The following is a 22,340-nucleotide window of genomic DNA, read 5'->3' as shown; positions in this document are numbered from 1 at the left end:
TCAAATAAAAAACAAGTTCATTGATGAAGACCAATTGTTTTATTTACATTCCAAATAATTCCTACAATTTCTCTACATTTTACTTAAATTAGGGGGTAAATTTTCCAATTGAATGTATACATAAGGTTTTTAGAGCACCTGTAGCCAATTTTATTACACTTAATCCCTTTTTTTTATTATCTCCCTAATTCTTCTCAAATAAAACTCTACCGTATATAAAATATATTGATTATTCCTTTTTTTTTTAATCTACAAATAGAAAAATAAATTAATTTTTGCTTTTATTGTGTCTTTAGTTGGGCTTTGATTAGATTACTTTCATGCAGAATTTAATCCCAATTATTAGATTATTCAGAAGTTGATAAAGTCTTTGCAGAAACTCTTCCTTCAGACGATAGAGAAATATTGAAAAAATAGAATAGAAATAGTACACAAGATGACTATTTTATGCAGAACTTGTTAAAAACTCCTGATTCTTCTAGTTCAGGTCCATCTTTGCCATCAATAGTCTAGAGTCTTGATATAAGTAACTGCTGAGCAGAACTGTGTCCACCAGTACTGATTTTCACCTTCTAACTTATCACCAATGAAACAATTAACGTACTGAACAGTCGACAAGAGATAGGGAGGATTAGCCTGGAATACAAGGTAAAAAAAATCCATCAATAAACAATACCAAAAGCACAAATTTAATTATTTTTCCTCAATTACCTTAATTATTACGTAAATTAACACAGGAGTCAAGTCATCAGCTGAAGGCACTCGATCTGATGCCATTGATAAAAGATTCATAATGCTTGTGATGCATCTACAAAGTTAAAATTATAAATAATTTAAATTACCTTCCTATTCACAATAAAAAATAAAAATAAAAAAAAATAATTAAAACAGCACTCACCTCACGACGCACTGGACTTTCTCCATGGGCGTCTTGTATGCAGAAATATGTGCAATTTGCTGCTGAGCAAAAGGCCATGGCGCTTCAATGAGATACTCTTGTGGAATGCGAAGTTTTTCATGGCCAGGCGTTATCACTCTGGACAACTTTCGGATGTGCTCCCGCAGAACTCTGAATTAAAAAAAAAAAACAGATAAAATGCATAAAAATTGAAAGAGAAAAAAAATATGCGAGAACACAAGGCCATTGATAAACTTAAAAATGACTAAATATGTTTAGGATTAATAAAATACTCCCACCATCCGGAAAGCAAAACCCTCGCAAGTCTGGAACAAAATTTTGCCCTGAAAAAGTTTTACGTTTGGTGGAGAAATTAGGGATTAATCGCTCCGGCACACCTTCTAGACCAAGAAAATTTCATGAAATCAAAATTCGCATCACTTTCTTTCTCACACGTTTTACATATGTCTATCTCATTCATTCGCGCTCAAAATTAGATTGAACTAAATTCAAATTGATCTGATGTTTAAATGAAGAAGAAGAGTCTGAAAAAGTGGGATAGACATATGCAAAACGTTTGGGAAAAAAAAGATGTATAAATTTTGATTACATGAAATTTTCCTGATCTAAAAGGTTTGCCGGAGAGACATAAAGAAATAATTTCACGGATATTTAAATTAGATTATTTTCAATCTTAGCTTCTGTGATCAGAGGAAAATGATATTACTGTCGAAACTAGGGAAAGTACTGTTATAAATCCTTTTTTTTTCAATTTATTACCGGATTAGAGAGCAAACGGTAAGAGATATTAATTACCGGTCTTCGGTGACCCCCTCTAAAAACATTATCTAGAGACATTTTCCCCTTCGTCTTCCGTACATACATGGTAAAAACTTTTGGACACTGACCAAAATATTGGAACAAGTTTTCCTTGGAATCGATTTGTACCTGGGAAGATATTTGTTTGTTCCAAAAAGTTTTCTTTACAGCTTCGTTACGAAATATAGTTATAATTTTATTAGTTTTCTTTTGGACCCGTTTTGATACGGTGGAATATCTACAAATTTGAGTTGATTTCGTTTTATACAAATTTGTTCCTGAAATTTGGAACAGAATTTGTTGCACTCGGCTGTTTTGTTTCCACTGTCAGGAACAAATTGGTACATTTTTTATAACAATATTATTCCTACATCTGTAACATATTTGTTTCAAAAAATTTTAGTGTCCGTGGGCGAGGTAATTTTTGGAACGAAATTGTTACTCATATGGGGAATCTTTTTGTTCCCATTGTCGGAAACAAATCCGTGTAAGTGATTTCGTCTTACAGTTAAGGCCTATACTTCAGTTGAGATGGATTTCGGTGGCGAAAGTTCATAAGGAACATCAAATAAAAATCAACTTGAGGGTGTTTTATACAGACGCGTGCATGACGAAATCATATGCGAGCGCTGGCAGCAGGAGGGGAAGGGAATCTCGAATTAAAAAAGTGAAATCATGTAGCACGAAAATTGACTCAGTGACGGGCGACTGAGTGTGAGAGGAGGTATACAATTTTTTTTTATACTAGACGAGCTATTTTTTGGAACAAATTCGTTACTAATATTGGGTATCTTTTTGGTTTTCCTAGAAGGTACAAATTTATTCCAAAAATTTTCGGTGTCCGTGGACGAGCTACGTTTTGGAACAAATTCGTTACTGATATTGATTATCCTATTGAGTCTCATAAAATGAACAAGATTGTGCGAAAAATTATGGTGTCCGTGGACGAGCTAATTTTTGGAACAAATACGTGCCGAAATTTTTTACCGTGTACGTCTTGTCCTCAAAAACTATGTTTTTTTAGCCACCCCAATCACCCGATTGTAACCCCATTGAAATTTTCTGGAATTTTCACGACCAGCTGGTTCGAGACAAGGCGCCGACATCAGTTCCAACCTTGGTGGAAGAACTTCAGGATGCGTGGGCAGAGTTCCTTCAGACATTTTGGAGAAATTGATCAACAGGATGCCCCGAATTTGTGAGACGCTTATCAAAGTAAAAGGAGGATTCTTTGAGGAGACCTAATTTGATGATTTTATTCATGTTTTTTAAATAAAATAATGAAGTAAAAGAAATGAAATTGCTACAAAAATTAAAAATTGATTTGAAAAATAACAAAAAAGATATGAAAAAGTAGAATTTGGACTGGAAATTTTAATATTCAAAAAAGAAACCCCTTTCAGAACAAATCACACTGGAAACCGACCACAATCCGTACCAAAAACATTCCCTCGGAATTATTTTCACTTTTTCTGACTCTTAATAATATTTACTAATAGCATTTAGCTTATATTAACTCTTTACGGACCACAACATATCCAGCGAACAAATTTCAGTAAAACTCACTTTATTGTAAGTCTTAGTGGTCAAAGATGATACTTTTGTAGAGAAAGAATTTTTTCCGCCTCTGGGAAATTGGAAAACTCATGGGTACTCTCGTCCCCAAAAGAACAAAAAGGAGACAAACTTCAATTTTCCAAAAGCCAATAATATGAATTTTGTGAATTATTTTTGCGTGTCAAATGAATTGTTTTTCGAATTTATGTAATCTGTAATTGTTAGTTATCATACTTATTGGCCCCGAGAGGTTTTTCCTTATTCTGGTCTAGAAATATCAAAAAAGTCACAAGATCTGCAAGGAAGCAGAAAATCGAAAATTCACGATTTTTGACCAAGAATATCTTAGCCCAGGAGTTAATTGGGATCCTGCAAAAAATATCCTAGATTTGGACATCCTTATAGTTTGTAATCATCCACAAGAATCGGATTTTTATCGGTTCTAAATAGTCCAAAAAAATTCTTTTTCCATGGGTACCCAGAGTCACAAAGGAGACGAAAGAGTTAAATGATTATTAAAAGATTAGATTAGTTTTAGAATGTGGGGCTACTTTTGCATTTTTGTCCAAAAAGCTCATTTTTGACTGATCCTCAAATTATAAATTTTTTAGCCCATGTATTTTCTCAAATCTTGTTTAAAACTGTTTTTATGTTTATATATGAAACTATTTCAGTCAATAAAACTGGATATTACAGCGTTTTCCCGGTCCAAACCAGGTGTATTTAAACTTACGAAGGGTGTATTTTAATGTTTTGAACGGTGTAAGTTTGTGCTAACTAAGATTCTTTACAGGGGACCTCAAAATGCGTGCACCTCGGGATGCTTGCTACTCTTGAAAATTCGATTGTGACAAATTTTGGAGGTAATGAATCACGTCGAGCCAATGTTATCCATTTCTACTACCGATAACAGTTAGCTTTAAAGAAACTGTTATTAACTTTCAACAAATCCTAACAAAGCGCAGTTTGCAGCTTTAGTATAAGAAGAAGATTATGTCATTTGAGTAGGGGTCATCGAAGACCGGGAGTCGATATCTCTTACCGTTTGAATTTTATATGGGTCGCGAATGCGAAATGCGAAAATAATGCGAAAAACAGTATTTTTAAAATAGGGCTATTACCATTATTTTACCAATCCATCACCGATTGTGAGCGATGCAATCCGATTCAGAATTAAAAAAATATTTTGAAATTGAGACGAAATATAAATTATGTGTTAGACAAACCTACGGCTTAACGTAACTACACAGTAAAAACAAGATGAATTTTTCTAGTTGAATTCCCGATATTAAACCAATAATCGTAGTAATTTTAGAACAAAAAGTTGAAATTTCAAACGATTATTGCTGTAAAATTCAACTTACACTTGAAAATTAAACTATCAGTTTAATATTTAACTTTAGTTGAATATTCAACTGAAAGTTGAAATTTTCATCTGATTATTGTGGCATTTTTCAACCTTGAGTTGAGCTTTTCAACGATTATCGTTGTAAAATTCAACTTTACTTGAATTTTCAACCAATTATCGTTGTAATGAAAAGCCCACTGCGGCGGCGGCGTTAGAAATTCACAAAGGTGTCATTGTGCAGCACAAGTGCAAAAAGCAGCAGGAAAATTCAACATTTTTCACTATTTTACGGTAAGTTTTTGACAATTTTACTAAACCCAGGGACACAGGAAGTCAGATAGATTTCCATAATATTGGGAAATTCACGAATTTCTCAAAAACTGAGGATTTCTTTGAATCATTCGACATCAATCAGCTCCACGCATGGAAATCTGTATCTAACTGCCTGAGCTCCAAAAACAAACAAATCCAGCCAAAAGAAAACTTAGTGTTCCAAACGTGTCTGCCTTAAGCTTCAAAATGGGCTTAAGGGAGGCAAAAAATTGGCAAAGTATATTTTTTGCCCAGTAGAGTAAAACAAGGAGACAAAGCGTTCTAGCTTTGCGACATGCTCGAACTCGTGTCTTAGGTTCTATTTATACTTCTAAAGTAATTTTTCATAATTTAGCTAATTTGTTTTAGTAATTAAATTTATTCTTAAAAGATTTCTCAGGTTTATCCTTTTCACAGAGTATTTTCATTCCATTGCGTAATTTTTTACTGGTAGAACTCAAACCAAAGAGTATAAGGTAAAGTGCCCTCGCTCGATCGGTTCCTCGTCTCGACCGTTAGATTTATTTATTCAATTTATTTATATTTGCTATAATATTTTGCGTATGATCTAACATTCATAGGTCGATGATTCCATAAATAAGACGAACCAATGTCACATTCACAGAAATTGACGAAATTGATCATCAAACATTCAAAAATTGACCCACCAGTCGAATCAAGGAACCCGGTCGAGTAAGGGTATTTTACCTTACGTATAATATCAGTTCTATTCAACTTGAAATCAAAATTCACATCCCTTTCTTTCTCAGACATTTTGGATATATCTGAATCATCTGAATGGATAATGATATTACTAATAAAATTAAAATTTTCACCAAATTTAATGTTTTGCCAACCAAATTTGTTTTCACTGCTCTTTGTATTTTTTTCTATTTACAAATTGATTCAATCTGTACTAAAGTCGGTATATATCAAACCGTGTAAAATGAAAGTATTCACGGAAATATCTATTTCGTCACACGAGCACTTCGCAAATCTGACGGTTTGCCACACATTTTTTGTGATTTAGATAAATAATTAGTTTTTTTTTAAATTTATGTTGATCTTAATATTCACAGGGCACAGGCGGGGACGGATATTAAAAATATTAGCACGTGAAGGCGAATAAATACAATACAATGCAAAATACTAAATTTTCGGTGGGAGCGCCATCCAAATAAATATTAGGTAAGTTTACCTAGTAAATATTTTACAAAAAATTATGGTTGTAGAGATATAAGTATTTTCATTTTGTGAATTGATTTAAATTCGTGTATACAGTAGACACTCAAATTCGGGCATTTGGGACCAAAATGCCACCCGAATTATGGCGTCTACACACTAGTAGAAATTTCTTTAAAAAATGCCTTTTTAGAGAAAATTTCCCCTATCCTTGTAGGCAGAAACGTCAGAATATTTTAAAAAAGGCCATTTTTGACGAAAATTTCTACTAGTGTGTAGACACCATTAGAGAGAAATTCGGGCGACAAACTTTTTGAAAAAACAATGATTTGTTATTCATCTGTATATTGAGTTTACATACTCATATTTATTGTAAGTTTCATAAAAATCTCTTAATAATGCAAAATTAGGGTCGGATGAACGTCTGTTCGACAGGGAACCCCTATTGACACTTTTGTGAAAATGTTGAAAATTATTGAATGTATCTAGTAAAATATAAGTAATATAACGTTTTTTCTGTAATATACATTTTACTATAAACAGATATGTTCAAATTTCATATCCCAAATAATACAGAGTAGGATGTCAATAGGTGCTGACACGACACGAGCTCTTAAAGTGTCAATAGACGTTCCTTTCACCCTATATCAAAACTAAGACAAATCATGGCAAATTTGAGCATACTTGCTTCATTTGTTAATTGTAATGAAACTTGAAAAATGACAACAAATTCTTTTCAAATGCAACTGTTGTCTGAATTAAAAAGTAGCCCGATATTAAAAGAACCGAATTCTCTGGAGTCTACTGCAATTTTTTTTGTGTAGGTGTGGAAAATTCTTCTGACACATAAGTGACTTCACTTACGTTTAATCACGGAATTTTGCTTTACAAAACTCGCAAAAGCATTATAAGTATGGCACTGTAATTTTGCAAATTTAGTGTACAACACCAAATACAAATGTAAATTTTGCTAATAATGTGCTAAAATTATACTTATAATAAGATAGTAATTTTAACACTTTTATAACTATAATGCTTGTAATATTACACAATTTTTCCTATCATAATTTTTTATTTACATTTTTTATTCTTTTTTAGACAAGGACATTCCTGAATGCGTTGTATTTGTGGACAGCGGGCCACTGATCCAGATAAAATGCTTGTGGAGAGCCCTTTCACCGATTCGTTCAACGTGTTCAATTATTATGTTCCCAAAGAAGAACATAATAAAAAAAATGCTTACTCTAATTTATTCAAATTTGTTTTATTTATAATTTATATTAAAAAAAAAACAAACCAAAAGAAAATTCAACTTAAAAAGTTTCAGCTAAGAAAATTCAACGAAAAAAAATCAACTAAACCAATTCAACTAAGCGAAATTAAACAGAAAAAAATCAGCCCACTAAATTCAACTTCAGAAATATTAAACCAAAAATATTCAACTTAAAAAAAGTTCAACTGCTTAAATTCAACTAGAGACATTCAGCGAAAATTACTACGAAAATCGATGCTCTCCCATTACACGCGATAATCGTAGTAATTATTTTTTACTGTGTATATAATTAAAATAATGATTAGACTTCATTTCCATCAGTTTCTTACTAAATCGACCCTCGGCTTAAGCCGTAAGTCTGTCTAGAGCATTAGATTTTGAGATATTTATTTTTTAAAAAGATCTGTGAAACATTAATATAATTTTGTCTCGGATTGCATTTTTCGGTCACTCAATGGGTCGAGTGATAGAGTATTCGCTCTATCATGCAAGTGTCTCGGGTTCTAATTCTTTTTAGGTCACTAGGAATTCTTTTTGACATTAAAGGTATTAAATGCATTCGAATTACATTCATTGAGCTTCACTGCACTTAGATTCCTCTCAGCAAATAAAAAAGAATAATAAATGCTCCGAAAATCTCTCATTGGACTTTTCCATTTTTTGCTCATTTTTGTAATCCAAATCAGTTTACTCGAAGTGTTTCCTTGTCAGCTACCAAAGTCTTTATGAATATGAACTATTCTTCATGTGTAGTGAAAAAAGTCATTGGTAAGCCAAGAAATGAGTATTGATATTTATCTTGATTTATGACTATTTTATATATACGTACTTATTTAACTTTTTAATTTCTTTTTCGTTACCTCTGTTAATATGCAAATTCTTGTTTACATTGAATTCCCTATGGCCTTTAAAGAATTTTTCTCTATGAATAAATTATCCACCAAAGAGTCGTGTAATGGTACGATGAAATTTATGGAAATGCAAAAGTGACCCATTTTAGCACGTCTAAATTGTGTTCTTTAGGTTAATTGCACAGAATTACTATCACAAATTCCCTTGAATTCACTGTAAAAAGAACTCCTTTTAAAATGTGCTATAAATTTTATGCAAATTATTCTAAGTAAAACATGCAATTCTCTCTCTAATTGGTAACAACAGAAACTGTTCACTATTATTATACGTAAAGTGCAATTATCATTGACTTACTGATCTCTCGATATATCTCCATCATCATTGGGAAACATCACTTGACGATAGAGTCTCTGCAGAAGAATTCTCTCAATGCATACGCGTGCTTCAGCCAATTGCCAGTCATTCATGCCAATGGAATTGGGACCTGAGCTCAGTTCGTCCATTAATTTGCTGATAAATTCATCCAAAAGGTCAATTTTCTCATCAACAACTGTCAACTCAGCAAAATCATTCTGCAGTTGCTCAATGAGCACCTCCCTCTTGTCCAGGAACATGTTGATGAGAGTCTTGACAAGGTATCGATTACACACAATTCTCTCATTTCTCAGGCGTTCCTTCACACGATCCTGATTATCAAGAGCTGACAGAAGATTTTGCCTAAATCTCACAAGATACTGCAGATATGACTGACGCTTTATTAGATCCTCCTGAAGTTCCTCCACCAGCTTCCTATGTTGCACCACATCCATCTCTGATAGACAACGCATGGCTTCAGACACAAAAGCTATCTGCTGAAGATTGTTGAGATTGAGCGCTTGAGCCAGTTGGATTTGCAAATAAATTACAACAGGGGAGGATTTTCCGCACTGGAAATAGTGTTAAAGAAAAGCTCTTACTCTATGTTCGTGTTCCATTAAGATAACCAGGATTTTTTCTGGCATTATAAACATTCATTGAAATCGCTAGTACTGTATACAGAAAAAAATATTTTGCAAAAATGTTCGTAAATGTTTGTGAATTTCTATGGGGGAGTTACAAAATGCTCGTGAATCGTATAACCCACAAACAAGTTCGTAAAAGTTTGTACTTTTTTTCACAAACATTGTTCGTAACATGATTATTTGACGAACACTTTTTGTACTTTTACAAACATTTATTCGTAAATGTTCGTAAACACACAAAAAGTGTTCGTAAAATTTTGTCATTTGTTTCATTTGTGTCACAAATATTGATCGTAAAATGACCGTTTGACGAGATGTTTTTTTTTAAACATTTGTTCGTAAAAGTTCGTAAATACACAGAAAAATGTTTGTAAAATTTTGTGGTTAGTTCGTAAAATGCCCAACGCACAATAACTTTTGTTTTGTATACATGTTTTCGACATTTCTATGAAAGTGAGTGAGACCTAGGTCTAGTCATCTCGCTCACTCTCAAAGGAAATCTTGAAAACATACAAACAAAAGTTATTGTGAGCTGGACAAAATTTTGTCAGATAGACAAAAATTTACGAACAAATGTTTCTTAAAATGCTCGTCAAATGATCATTTTTCGTACAATGGCCTCAATTCTGAAATCAAGATCAAGAAAATTTCAAGATTTTGGTATTCTGAAATCAAAAAATCAAGATCAAGATGTCAAATCTGTCAAATGTCTTGGAATCTTGAAATCCAAGACACAAACCGTGTGGATATCAAGATTTGCAATTCTGGAACCAATATTTCAAGATTTCAAGACGTCAAATTTCTTGTTTACTTGAAATAATTCCAAGAACCTCTCGGAGGTGCTTGGAATTTTCAAGATAGTAATAATTTGTAGAATTTCATATGGAAATGACTATTGATGAGGAATATTTCTATAAGAGATGGTACAAAAAGAGGATTACTTTGAAAAATACTGTATTTGATCTTGTAATTTAATCGAAATGATATGTATTTCTATAGATGTACATATTGAAGTACACCACCCTGAGGATACCTGAAAAATATTCACATTCTGCATAAGCATTTCTTGGTTTATCACAGGTCACAAACAAGTCTCGCTTGCACTTCCTGTACTCTCGTTTATGGCCTCTCATTTAGTCTTTAATACGTCCTATAATTAATTTTCTTAATTTATATGACGAAATTTCAACAAATTCAATAGAGGAAAAGAAGGTATTTGTCAGAAGTGACGTTTAGTTAACCCTTTAAGGACGATTGGAACACCGGTGTCCCATAACGAAAATAATTTTTCCTGACTACCTAAAGTTACTTTTTTCTTATGTCTGTACATAATTGTAAAGTAGAAGGTTGAAGGAATCTAGAATATTTTTTGCAAGTCTCTAGCTATTTGATCTGTAGTAAATATTTAAGCTCAAAAATGGAAAATTTTTAAATTTTCAAATTCATAATTGATTTTATTTATTTTTTATACTTCCAATTTTTTTTAAGCAAAACCCTTTTGGCAATAAAAACTACAATACTCATACGTAATATTTTTCATTAAAGCAAAAAATATTATTCATTGGTATATTCAGAAAAATTACTTAAATTTTTGGGCTATTTTTGTCCCTGTCGTTCAAAGAGGCAAAAAAACACCAAATCAGACTCTGTTGGACTTTCCAAGGATAGATGTAAGACTTATCATTGATTATGTTTCTCAGTTTAATTTTTATCGTTGATTTTCAGTCCGTAAAAAGTGTCTCGTCGTTAAAGGGTTAAGTGTGAAAAATCTTGAAATCTTGGTTCTTAGCTAAGACATTTTAAGTTCCATAAATATTTCGCGTCCAGAATACGAAATTTTGATTTTGGAAATATTTGACAGCTTGAAATTTTGATTTTGATCTTGGTCTCAGAATTGAGGCCAATGTTTTTGAAAAAGTACAAACCTATTACGAACTTTTTGGTGGAATAGACGATTTATGAGCATTCCGTCACCAGTGGAAATTCACAAACCTTTACGAATTATTTTACAAAATATTTTTTATGTGTACAAAATCTTAGAAATCCTTAGAAATCTCGCTTCCAAAGCTTAGTTCCTCCATTGGATGTTTTAACTTTATTTAAAATCAAGAAAAAAAAATTTAAACTTACCGATGTGTGCTTGAAATCTGCCGTATGAAGATCAGCTGATGATAGTACAGCCCTCAGTTTCCTTTTGGCATTGGCAAAATGGAAGAAGGCATCACCATTCCGATTAAGTATCACCTTGGACAGTCTATTCTCGAGATCTGAATGGGAGCTCTTGCTCTTGCTGGAACTGGAATTGTGACTTCCGGTTGAGTCGGAATTTGTAGCATCACTGGACGATGAGGCCTTTCGACGATACTTGGCCAGGATGTCTTCTGTTGTTTCCAAAAATTCAGACTGCCTACATTCACCACTTTCACTTCCATCGGCCTGCGTTATGAGATCATCATCGTGATGGGAGGAGTGATCATTGAGAAAATCATCTGGACCATTGCGAAGTTTCTGACTTCGTCGATTTTTGAAACCTCTCTTGATTTTATTGAAGAAGCCCGTACTATTAATTCGTGGCTCATTGCGACGTGCATGGAGATTTCTCTTGTCGGCTGATGCATCAAAACTTATACTTTTGGGAATGGCACCGGTAAATTTGCCTGATTTTGTAATAGTACCATTTGGTAGGCTATTGCCATTTGTTGTGACAGCTGTGAGATTCAGTGATTGTGTCTTTTGTATTACCCCGAGGGAATCTTCATTGGCATCTGTATATCCATTGAATTGGCTCAATTTTTCCACACCATCTGCATCATTAGTCATCTCACTACTATTCACTGGGTCACCTGTTAGCCTAAGACTCTGAGTAGCACGGATAATCTCATGATTTTCATACACATAGCAATTTTGTCTCTTTGGATTGATACTGGGTGCAGCTGGAATATCTATCATTCCATTGCGTCTTCCATCGAATCCGGCATTTCGTTGCTCTGATGATATTCTTCGGTGTTCAACCAATTCATCACTGAAGTTGTCCTCAAAGCCATTCACTTCACCAACCGTTGAATTGTCGGAAAATGGATTGACAATGTTCATGCTTGTCTTTACAACACTCTCACGATATTCACTGTGATAGGATGAGTAGTATTCTGAATTATTTCTACCATTCCCATGATCCTGTTCCTCATTGAATCTATCCAGGATATCATCGGCTGATGCCTTAAAGACACTCAGAGGAGGAATTGAATCTACGTACTCTTTAACTGGTTTACGGTATGTAAATTCATGATTTCTCCTTAAATCCCCATCAATCTTCCCATTTCCCAGATCATGATCAAAATTTGAACTGGTATTGCTCTCTGTGGAATTCTGGCGAATTGGTCGAGAACGATGATTGACGAAATTCTTCCCGGACACGGAATATGGAGTACTTGTGGGTGGATTTGTACCACCTACAGCTCCAGCATTTTCAAGGCATGATGACATGAAATGACTGCGATTTTGGTCCCTTTGTCCTTTTAAGCTACCCGTCACTGAACTCGCCAGTCTATTGCCAAAATCTTCACCGTTTCCCACCACAGCTTCTGACGATCTTCCCGTTCCGGAATCTTCACAATTCCTCGAGAAAAATACCGATTCCTGAATTTTTGGCCCATGACTCGGTGAGTCCATTGGACGAAAGGACGAAGTAATATTCCTAGGGGCAAAAAATGGAGAATCTGGTGCCCTATTGCCATCTCCCTCGCGAAAATGATCTCCAGTCTCTGATCTTCCAGCATCAGTCGTATCGGATTTCGCAGCAATACTCTGATTGTCATCCGTATCAATTTCTGTCATCTTCTCCGAATCACTTGCCAGAACATCCATACTCCAGGCCGATTCTGACTGTGTCTCATCGAGATTATTCTGCCTAAGCTGTGGTCGTGCAGCATTGGATAGAACATCAAAATTATTATCTCCCGGTAGGATGACAGCCGATGGAATGAGTGGTGTTGAAAAATTTCTATCACGATCAGTATCACCAATTGTTTCGGAATCACTTGCCAGAACATCAGTACTCCATGTATCCGATATAATGGAAATAGTTTCGTCACCTTCAATTAATTTTTTTATCTCAAATTTGCAAAATTTATCCTCAATATCCGATCTGGCTTTATTGAGAATCTTTGCCATTTGAGGTGTTGGAATTTGTGGTGGACGATTTTCACCTTCAGTTATCTGGGATGATGGTGTATCTCGACCAGAAATATTTGGTGTTCCCCTACCAGACACATTTGCCGACACCATATCCGACAAATTGTCATTCTGATCATTCTCCTCGAGCTCCAAGGAGCTGGCATTGAGTGATTACTCGGTGCCTCACTGACCGCCTCCAAGTTGTCCGAAGTATTTCCAATTGATGCATCATCGTGTGACATGGAATATCTCGAATGTTTTGGATGATCATTTCGACGTACCTCATCCCCAATATTCTGATGATTCTCATTAACGCCCAATCTATCCATTTCCCCAATATTCTTCTCCGATAGCATTGGCTCTTCAATATCATTGGAAATGGTATTCATATTGAGAACTTCCTCCTCCGTTAACATATGAAATTTATTTTCACCCCCAAAAGCCACAGGTATCACCAAAACCTGAGCAAAATCCTCTACTACCCCATTGATCAAAGCACCAGCTTCTTCCTGCCCATCTGTATTCACATTGAGACTCATTGTCTTTGCCAATTTATTCTCAATATTCCTCCTCAAATTAATAATGCCCTTTGTGGATGTTGCACTAGCCGCTGTTGCACCATGCTGCGGCGAATCACCATTAATCATTGTCTCCCACTTATCCGGCAACTGTTCGAGTATATCCCCAAGTTTCCGCCTTGCCTCACCGGAAATGTTCAATTCATCATGACTGAGCACTGTACGCAAATAATCTACAAGTACATTCAATTCATTCTGCGTCACAAGAACACTTCCCCTCGACAGATCACTCTTGTGTGGTGACATGCCAATCACCCCAATTCCAATGTCACACTCATCCTTGGGCATCAGCTGACCCAGCAATCCGGCAATTGCTGTTCTATCAAACTTATCGTACAATTCATGAAACTTCCCATCAACCTCTTGATGCTCAATCAAAGCCAATTTCTGAAGAATTTGCCCAATTACAATTAAATTATTTCGTGCATTTTGCGATATTGGGGCATCAGCAATACCAAAAACATCAGGACTCACTACAGCTGGACAGATAAAATTGGTGAAAACCATATCTGTGAGAATGGCATTCATCTCTTTCGCACTGAGATTGCATCGCTTCAGGGAAATACACATAGTCTGCACCAACCATCGAAGAGTCGATGGAAAAAGCACCCAATTGGCCGAAAGGGACTTTATAAATTTATTCGTGAGGATGTTTAGTGAGCAAATGGTATCCCTAATGTACTCTTTCATTTTAGTTTCATGCTCAGGGGTTCCCTCTTTGCCAAATCTGTGAAAAAAAGTTTGATTTTTCATGGTAAAAGGAATGTAAATTTATTTTATCGTACGGGAGACTGGGGTAAAATTAGCCAGCAAATGATTTTTTTGTCTATAATTTGTGAGAAAATACTGATAAATATTTCAATTGGATCTTAATTACTCTGAATGCTCAATATTTTTTCTAAGGAAAATAATAAAACCCCATTGTCTAATTCTACCCCTGTCCAATTCTGCCTCGGTCTTCCTACTAATTTTAATAGAAAATGGCTCGAAATATGCTTTTGTCGAATGTTTATAAAATTTCCATTTTGTGTACACTAAATTGTCCAAAGTTAATTTATACATTGTGAGTGTTTTGCACAGAGAAAGATCTCCTTTTTAATCCTCCGTGGGGTCAAGAAAATTTCCTTTTTCCACTCTGTAAAACGATTGAGGATTTGAGTATCACGCGCTCTGACTGATGTAAATCAATTAACACGTCTAAAGTTTTTAATTTTATAATAAATTAAAAGTTGAAAACTTTTTTTACAGACTATATCCCATATAATTCTATCAAGTTTATTTACATTTGTATTATTTCCGAAATTATTGCAATTATTAAAAATATTTTTACGAGCTTTTTAATGCGTCTTTTGAATTTTTGAGAGGGCTGACAATTTAGAAATACTTCTACGACCAAAATAAAGTCATTAACTTTTATATCACTAAAAATAAAAGAAAAATGAAAAAATATTAGAACCTAAAAAATATATTTATTTTAATTCACTAAAAAAATTACAAGTTTTAGTTTTTAATTTTTTTTTCCCAAAGAAATTTCAAAGAAGATCGGGGAAGCGCTTGTAATTTGGAACAGCATGTAATTTTGGATACTTTGAGGGTAAAGTGGGACATCACAAATAAATAGATAAAAATTATGAAATTTTCGTCAAATATTTAATGAATAGTGTATTTCAACTAAATATTAATTCTTTTTAGAAGATATTAACACTAAATTTGTTTAATTTCGAGTGATGCTGCGTTGCTTATTTTGGACAGTTGTCTTGTTTCTCGATATTCTATAAATTTTTAATTTCTGTCAGGATTAGGGTGTACAAATGCCCAAAGAAACAAAAAAAAAGCATTACCTCTATGAACAAAATGCAGAGCAAAAAATCTTAGAACTTGCATATATTTGGGGTATCAAAGTCAACTATATTCAATCCGTTCAATGGACAGTTTCCAGACCTTTGAGACATCTAACGGTTCTTTCTCAGAAACAAAAGGACTTGGCAAGTTGTGTTCTTGAAATGGATGAGAATAGGCATCCTATTATTACACGGATCAGCTGTCCAAAATTACAAGCAAGATGTTCAAAATTACAAGCAAGGTGTCCAAAATTACAATCAAATTCAGAAAATCGACACGATAAACATTTCAAGGTTCTAAACAATACTCCTGAAAAGGAAGTAACAAAAATGCTTCAATTTTTATGGAAAACATTGCTTTGGCTATTGGCGCCTATATGCACCCCTATTAGAATGCCTATGCCTATTAGAATTTGGAAACTTCTTAAATACAAGAAAAATACGCGAGCGTAAAATGCTTCTATTGGAAACATTTTAATCCAAATGGAGACAAGGGAAAGTTTCTAATTGGAGACAAACAGTGTAAGTGAAACCGCGACGAAAGGCTTCCAAAACCTTGTTGAGTTGCTCTTGAATGCAGGATTTGTTCTTATTCCTGGTTTTTTCTCCTTTCCCATCTAAAACAATAAGAAAATCTCTCCAAAAAAAAATCATATTTCTGCGGTTTCCTATTGGAGCATTTACAGACACTTCAGAAAAACCCTTTTTGTTCACGAAATACGTTTGTTTTCATTGCATTCTTATCCATTCATTGCAATTCTTACGCAAATTCTCAATTATCGTGTTACCTTATCTCATACTAGATAGCACTAGATGAAAATAATATAAGAAAATTAAAGAAAGAAAACGAAAATTCGATAAACATAGAAAATATATAAATATAATAATTTAGTACTGTATTTATCTTGAAAACAGTGAAGTTTCCATTTGGAGTAGCGAAAAATTTCCATTTGAAGCAGGTTTTGAATTAGCTTAACTCTTTCGTCTCTTTTGGGACTGAGTACCCAAAGCAGCATATGAATGTTCTGTGAAAAACAATGTTTTTTAATTCTTCAGAACTAATAAAATTCCGATTCTTGTGGATGATTACAAACTATAGGGAGGTCCAAATGTAAGATATTTTTTGTAGGACCTCAATTAATTCCTGAGCTTAGATATTTTTGGTTAAAAAATGGTGACGTTGGCTTGCAGCATATGCTGCGATCCGGAAAGGGTTAATTTACCCTAGTTCTCTTCGAAAACACTTTTGAAAAAATGATATTGAAAATTATTTGTTAAGGTAAATTCTTTTTATTAAAACACTCTTATTTATTTATATTTTTATTTACAACTCCAGTAGTGTGAATGCGTGTATTTTTTATGTTCCTGCCGTTTTTTATGTTATTAATACTGGTAATTATTAACTTGATTTTTCATGGAATTTCAATATAGAATTTTTCATATTTTTTTAAAGGCATTTTAAAATTTATACCTTGACAATATTAGAATGGTACTGTGTTATTATTAATAGTTTTTAGAGAATTACTCGAAAAGCAAATTCTCTTTTGAAATACTTAGAGAAAAACGGTTTCTCACATTGTTGTAGAACGGATATTTCTTACAAGTATATGCTGATTATAAATCTTTCAGGATTTCAGGGACTTTGCAAAAAATATCCGCTGTTTCGTATTTTGCTCAATATGGGCAAATTGGGTACTTTTGAATTAGTGCATCTTCAAAATAGGGCTTTTCTTTCCTATTTTCAAATGGAACTGATCCTTATCGTAATTTAGCTTCACAATTGGTTTGTGAAAAACCTTTAAGGACGATTGGAACACCGGTGTTCCATAAAGAAAATAATTTTTCCTGACTACCTAAAGTTATTTTTTTCTTATGTCTGTACATAATTGCAAAGTAGAAGGTTGAAGGAATCTAGAATATTTTTTGTAAGCCTCTAGCTATTTAATATGTAAGGTAAAGTACCCTCTAGTCGGCCGGTTTCTCAACTCGGCCAGTTGAATTATTTAACCAATTTTTTAACGTTTTATAGTCAACTTCTATGAAATTTTCACTGATTTACGTTATATATAATATAATACACCTTATAATGTTAAATCGGTAAGACCATATTATAACAAATCTAAGTAAATTGAATAAATAGTCGCACTGGCCGAGTTGAGAAACCGGCCGACTACAGGGTACTTTTACCTTAGTAAATATTTAAGCTAAAAAATGGCGAATTTTTAAATTCTCAAATTCATAATTGATTTTATTTATTTATTATGCTTCCAATTTTTTTTAATCAAAACCCTTTTGGCAATAAAAACTACAATACTCATACGTAATATTTTTCATTGAAGCGAAAAATATTATTCATTGGTAATTGTCAGAAAAATTACTTAAATTTTTGGGCTATTTTTGTCCCTATCGTCCATAGAGGCAAAAAATACACCGAATCAGACTCTGTTGGGCTTTCCAAAGTTAGATGTAAGACTTATCATTGATTTTGTTTCTCAGTTTAATTTTTATTGTTGATTTTCAGTCTGTAAAAATTGTCTTGTCGTTAAAGGGTTAAATTACATCGCGGTAAGTTCCAGTTCCATTTATAAATAGGAGAATAAACCTATTTCAAAAGCATCCCAATTCAAAGGTGCCCCATCTTCCACTACAATCTACGATAGGTACTACGGATACTACTTCTACAGCTCAAAATATAAAACGAATAACTCGCGAATGGATAACTTTACCAGTAGAGCGATCTGAAGCTGAGAATTTTCATGCTGAATATAGAATTTTAAGATTTAAAACCCCTATAACTTTGGAAATAATTAACTTTCCGGTATAATATTTACAGGGAAGTTAGAAAGTGTTAAAGAGAACCCGAAAAGCAAAAGAAATCAACAAATCGACTTTAGATTAAAAAAAATGATCAGTTATTATTTAATGCAAAATTAATAGTAAAAATGTAGACCCTAGAATTTCAGGTAATAAATTGATTGTATTCATTCTGGAAAAAATTATATTTTTATGATAAAATGAAGCTAAATAGAATTATCCGATAAGATAGTAAAATGATAAAAATAAGTCATGAGATTATTTCTTGGAGAAGTCTAATTTGAAGAACAAAAATATGGAAATTTTACTTACTTCTTCAGTCTTTCTTTGAGTGGATAATTGATGGATGCCTTTGCAGGATCAATCTCCAGTGTGAACTCATCCTCAACCAGTACCTTCATGATGGGCTCATGAAGGGCAGCCGTGAGGAAGAGTTTGGCAGAGAAAATTCTCTCATGCAGACAATGGTAGAGTCGTGCAAAAGCACAACTTCCGGCCCTCAACATCCGTCTGGGCACTTCACTCGGCACAATTTCAATATCAATCAACTCTTTGAGCAACTTGAGGAGCAATTCAATGTCTTTGGAATGAATGGCATTGCCATAGAGTCCACTCACAATTGCTTGTGTTATGGTCATTGTTTGATCACTACTCAACACATTCCTGGACAACTGATCACCAGTCGCCAGGCACTGAGCCAGGAGATTTGGTGAACCATGGAGGTAGTTGAAGAGATTGGTGTAGGCCAGGACATGCTGGTACTTTAGTCCTTTGGCTTTGTATGCACTCACAAATTTCACATTTTCCAAGGCATTTGCCTTCTGACAGCACATGGCTGGACCCGTTTCTGGCTTTGACACGATCAAATCACTCAGATTACGTCGATGCTGGGCACAAATCCAAGCAAGCTGAGGCAAGTGGGGAAAATCATCTCATAACAAATGATCAGGAAATTTTCATGCCAAATTGAACTTACTTCTGAGACCTCCGAGGCATTCTCCTGAAGTGTCTCACTGAGGAGAACAAAAGAATTCTGCTCCTTGGATATAAAGAGCTGCTCCTGACGCAAGGAATGCGCCAAATCTATCACCTCCAGTAAATTCCCACCAGCTGAAGGTTCCATTGTGAAGCGTGCTTGAGACGGAGTGTCTGAAAGCGACATAAAATGTGAGTCAAACAATAGAAAAGAGACATTTTCCTGCACAGGGGCTCCGCGAGTGTATGACTAAAAATAGCGTGTAAACAGTTGAGAAAATTACCAGAAAAGTGGGCAGATTTCACGCACAAGGTTAATCATTTTGCTTCCCCAACATTTTTCTTTCGCCCTCAAAAACACTCCCACAGAATTAAACTCAGGATTGATGTGATAATTTACAGAAGGTTTATCGCACAGTGTACATTGATTGTGGGACTAGCTTGTGAGCTAAAATAAAACATACTGGAGATTTTGTAAATAGCTCGAAAGTGTGAATGAAGAAAAAAAATGGATACGTCTCTGTCAAAACAGTGAAATTTTCGTGAAATTGTCCAACTTACCACACGAATTCTCCCTCAATTTCATCACACATTAGTTCATTACTATCTCAATTGCAGTCTTAGCACAAATTCAATTCACAAATCACGAGTTTTTTCCACAAAATTGCAAAATATTTTCACTATGCACATCGAGACATTCACGAATGGACGAAAACTGATTCTGCCGCGAGGTGGCTCTCATGCATCAACTTATTTTAGGTATTTTTAATTTTCACAGATATTGCAATCCTTTGAGAATATTATTTTATAAAGTTATCAGATAATAAGGAATTTATGTAAATCATAAATTGTAAAAATCACAAAATATATTAAAATAGCTTATTGCCTTTCTAATTTTGAAATATGTGATGATAACAGAATTTTCAAAATATTAAATATGTTTTTTTGGATTTTTTTTCCAAATTGAGTATAGATTAAAAAATTTATATATAAATTTGAAGAAATAATTAACACGAGAGGAATACGAGAATCAATTGGAACAATTTGTAATAATTTTATTGTTTCACTATAGAATAGGGTGAGTGGAGTAAGCTTATCTCGCCGAAATTAATTTTAATTATAATCTGAATCCTCTGAATCCCAAAAAGCCTCAGGCTCTTTTAATTTCCAACAAGCCCTCAGCAACACCTTCAGCCCCTCTCACTATCTATGTCTATGGTCAACCCATCCCACTTGTTGATCGAGCATGCAAAGGTGTTATTTTTAACTCTTCTTTCACCTGGTCTGATCTGATCATGTTTCCCACATCAACCAAAGGATCTATTGTACTCTCCGCACACTCCGACGCTTTCGCGAGCTCACGCCGTTCAATACTTGACTGCTCCACGTTATATCTCTTCTCATCCCGGTGATGACTTATGGCGCCAAACTATTTTTCGCTGCGGACTCTGAAACATTGAGACGTTTGACGGTGACCTTTAACAATTGCGTTAGATACCTCTGTGGTCTCGGTCCTCGCGATTACATTTTTAAGCACCGCAACATTCTAGTGGGTTGTGATCTCCCATCACTCCTCCGTCAGAGAGCGGTTTCTTTTCTTCGGTTTTCTTTTTAAATGTGAAAAAATCTGATGAATGAGAATGATTTTATTAATATGTCCATGATGCCTTATTCTTTACAACAGAAATGAGTTTCTTAGACATATTTAATATCAATTCATGAAGAGTATTTGAGCTCAATGTGCTCCGTACGCAACCGATAGCATTCTTGAGCTCCTCCACGGTCCCTGTCCCTACTGTCTGATACGACTTAAATCCTGAGTTAATTTCTCTTGCCTAACAGATTTTTCTTGGATTTCACATATTAGATTTCACTTAATATTTATTTTTTTTTATTATTCCATATTTGAATAAAAGCGTCTTATCTTCTTTTAATTAAAAATAAAATCAAATAATTTTTCTTCACGTTATATAATCGAATTTGTTTCAAAGAGTTTTTCGCTATAGTAAAGTACTAAAAAAATTAGTGACAAATTTATTTAAACAAAAATGTAGTATATTTATTCCTCTATACGGAAATGTATCTTATAATGCGGAAAAACTTCTCACTTTTTAAATATTTAGCATAACGATCACGAGTGCAGAAAAATTCCCATACGCATTTGTATGTGAAAGTAAGAAATTGGCCTCAACTTTGAAGGCCACTCGCCGGGGACTAGAAAATGCCATTTTCGAAGTAATAAATGAATTTGGATCTATTTAGATTATAGATCTTTTAAAGAGATTAAGTATAGGAAAAAAATAATTTGATAGCTTTGATAGTACAATTTCATAACAATTTCAAATTCAAAACAATTTCCAGACGTTTTAACTTTGACAGAAGATTCAACACATTAAGTTCATTTTTTTTCTGAAGAGAATTACATAAATTTGCTCGTTGACTCTTCTAGAATGTTACTGTTTAGTGAAAATTCTTTAGATTATAATTTGAAAACATTTTAAATACAAGAAAATACGCGAGCGTAAAATGCTGCTATTGGAAACATATTAATCCAAATAGAGACAAGGGAAAGTTACCAATTGGAGACAAACAGTGTAAGTAAAACCGCGACGAAAAGCTTCCAAAACCATGTTGATTTGCTCCTGAGTGCAGGATTTGTTCTTATTCCTGGAGGGGAATTCTGTAACGCTCTGGCAATGCCAGATGACAAATTGGGT

At 34.0% G+C, this 22,340-nt stretch overlaps 1 protein-coding gene across 1 annotated transcript; it reads right to left on the bottom strand.

Annotated features, from left to right (window-relative positions):
- Positions 1–20: 20 nt before the first annotated feature.
- LOC129809549 (receptor-mediated endocytosis protein 6 homolog) lies at positions 21–20,346 on the bottom strand. Its single transcript, XM_055859472.1, is given in 9 exon segments — positions 21–636; positions 712–808; positions 899–1,069; positions 8,596–9,167; positions 11,373–13,576; positions 13,579–14,720; positions 18,961–19,556; positions 19,625–19,797; positions 20,185–20,346. Coding segments are annotated over 9 exon segments (5,115 nt in total). The 5' UTR covers positions 20,210–20,346; the 3' UTR covers positions 21–501.
- Between the last annotated feature and the right edge of the window lie 1,994 nt (positions 20,347–22,340).

This window comes from Phlebotomus papatasi, chromosome 1 (assembly GCF_024763615.1).
Source record: "Phlebotomus papatasi isolate M1 chromosome 1, Ppap_2.1, whole genome shotgun sequence".
Classification (NCBI taxonomy): Eukaryota; Metazoa; Arthropoda; class Insecta; order Diptera; family Psychodidae; genus Phlebotomus; species Phlebotomus papatasi.
The sequence above is the reverse complement of the archived record's forward strand: the minus strand, read 5'-3'. Positions and strand labels throughout refer to the sequence as shown.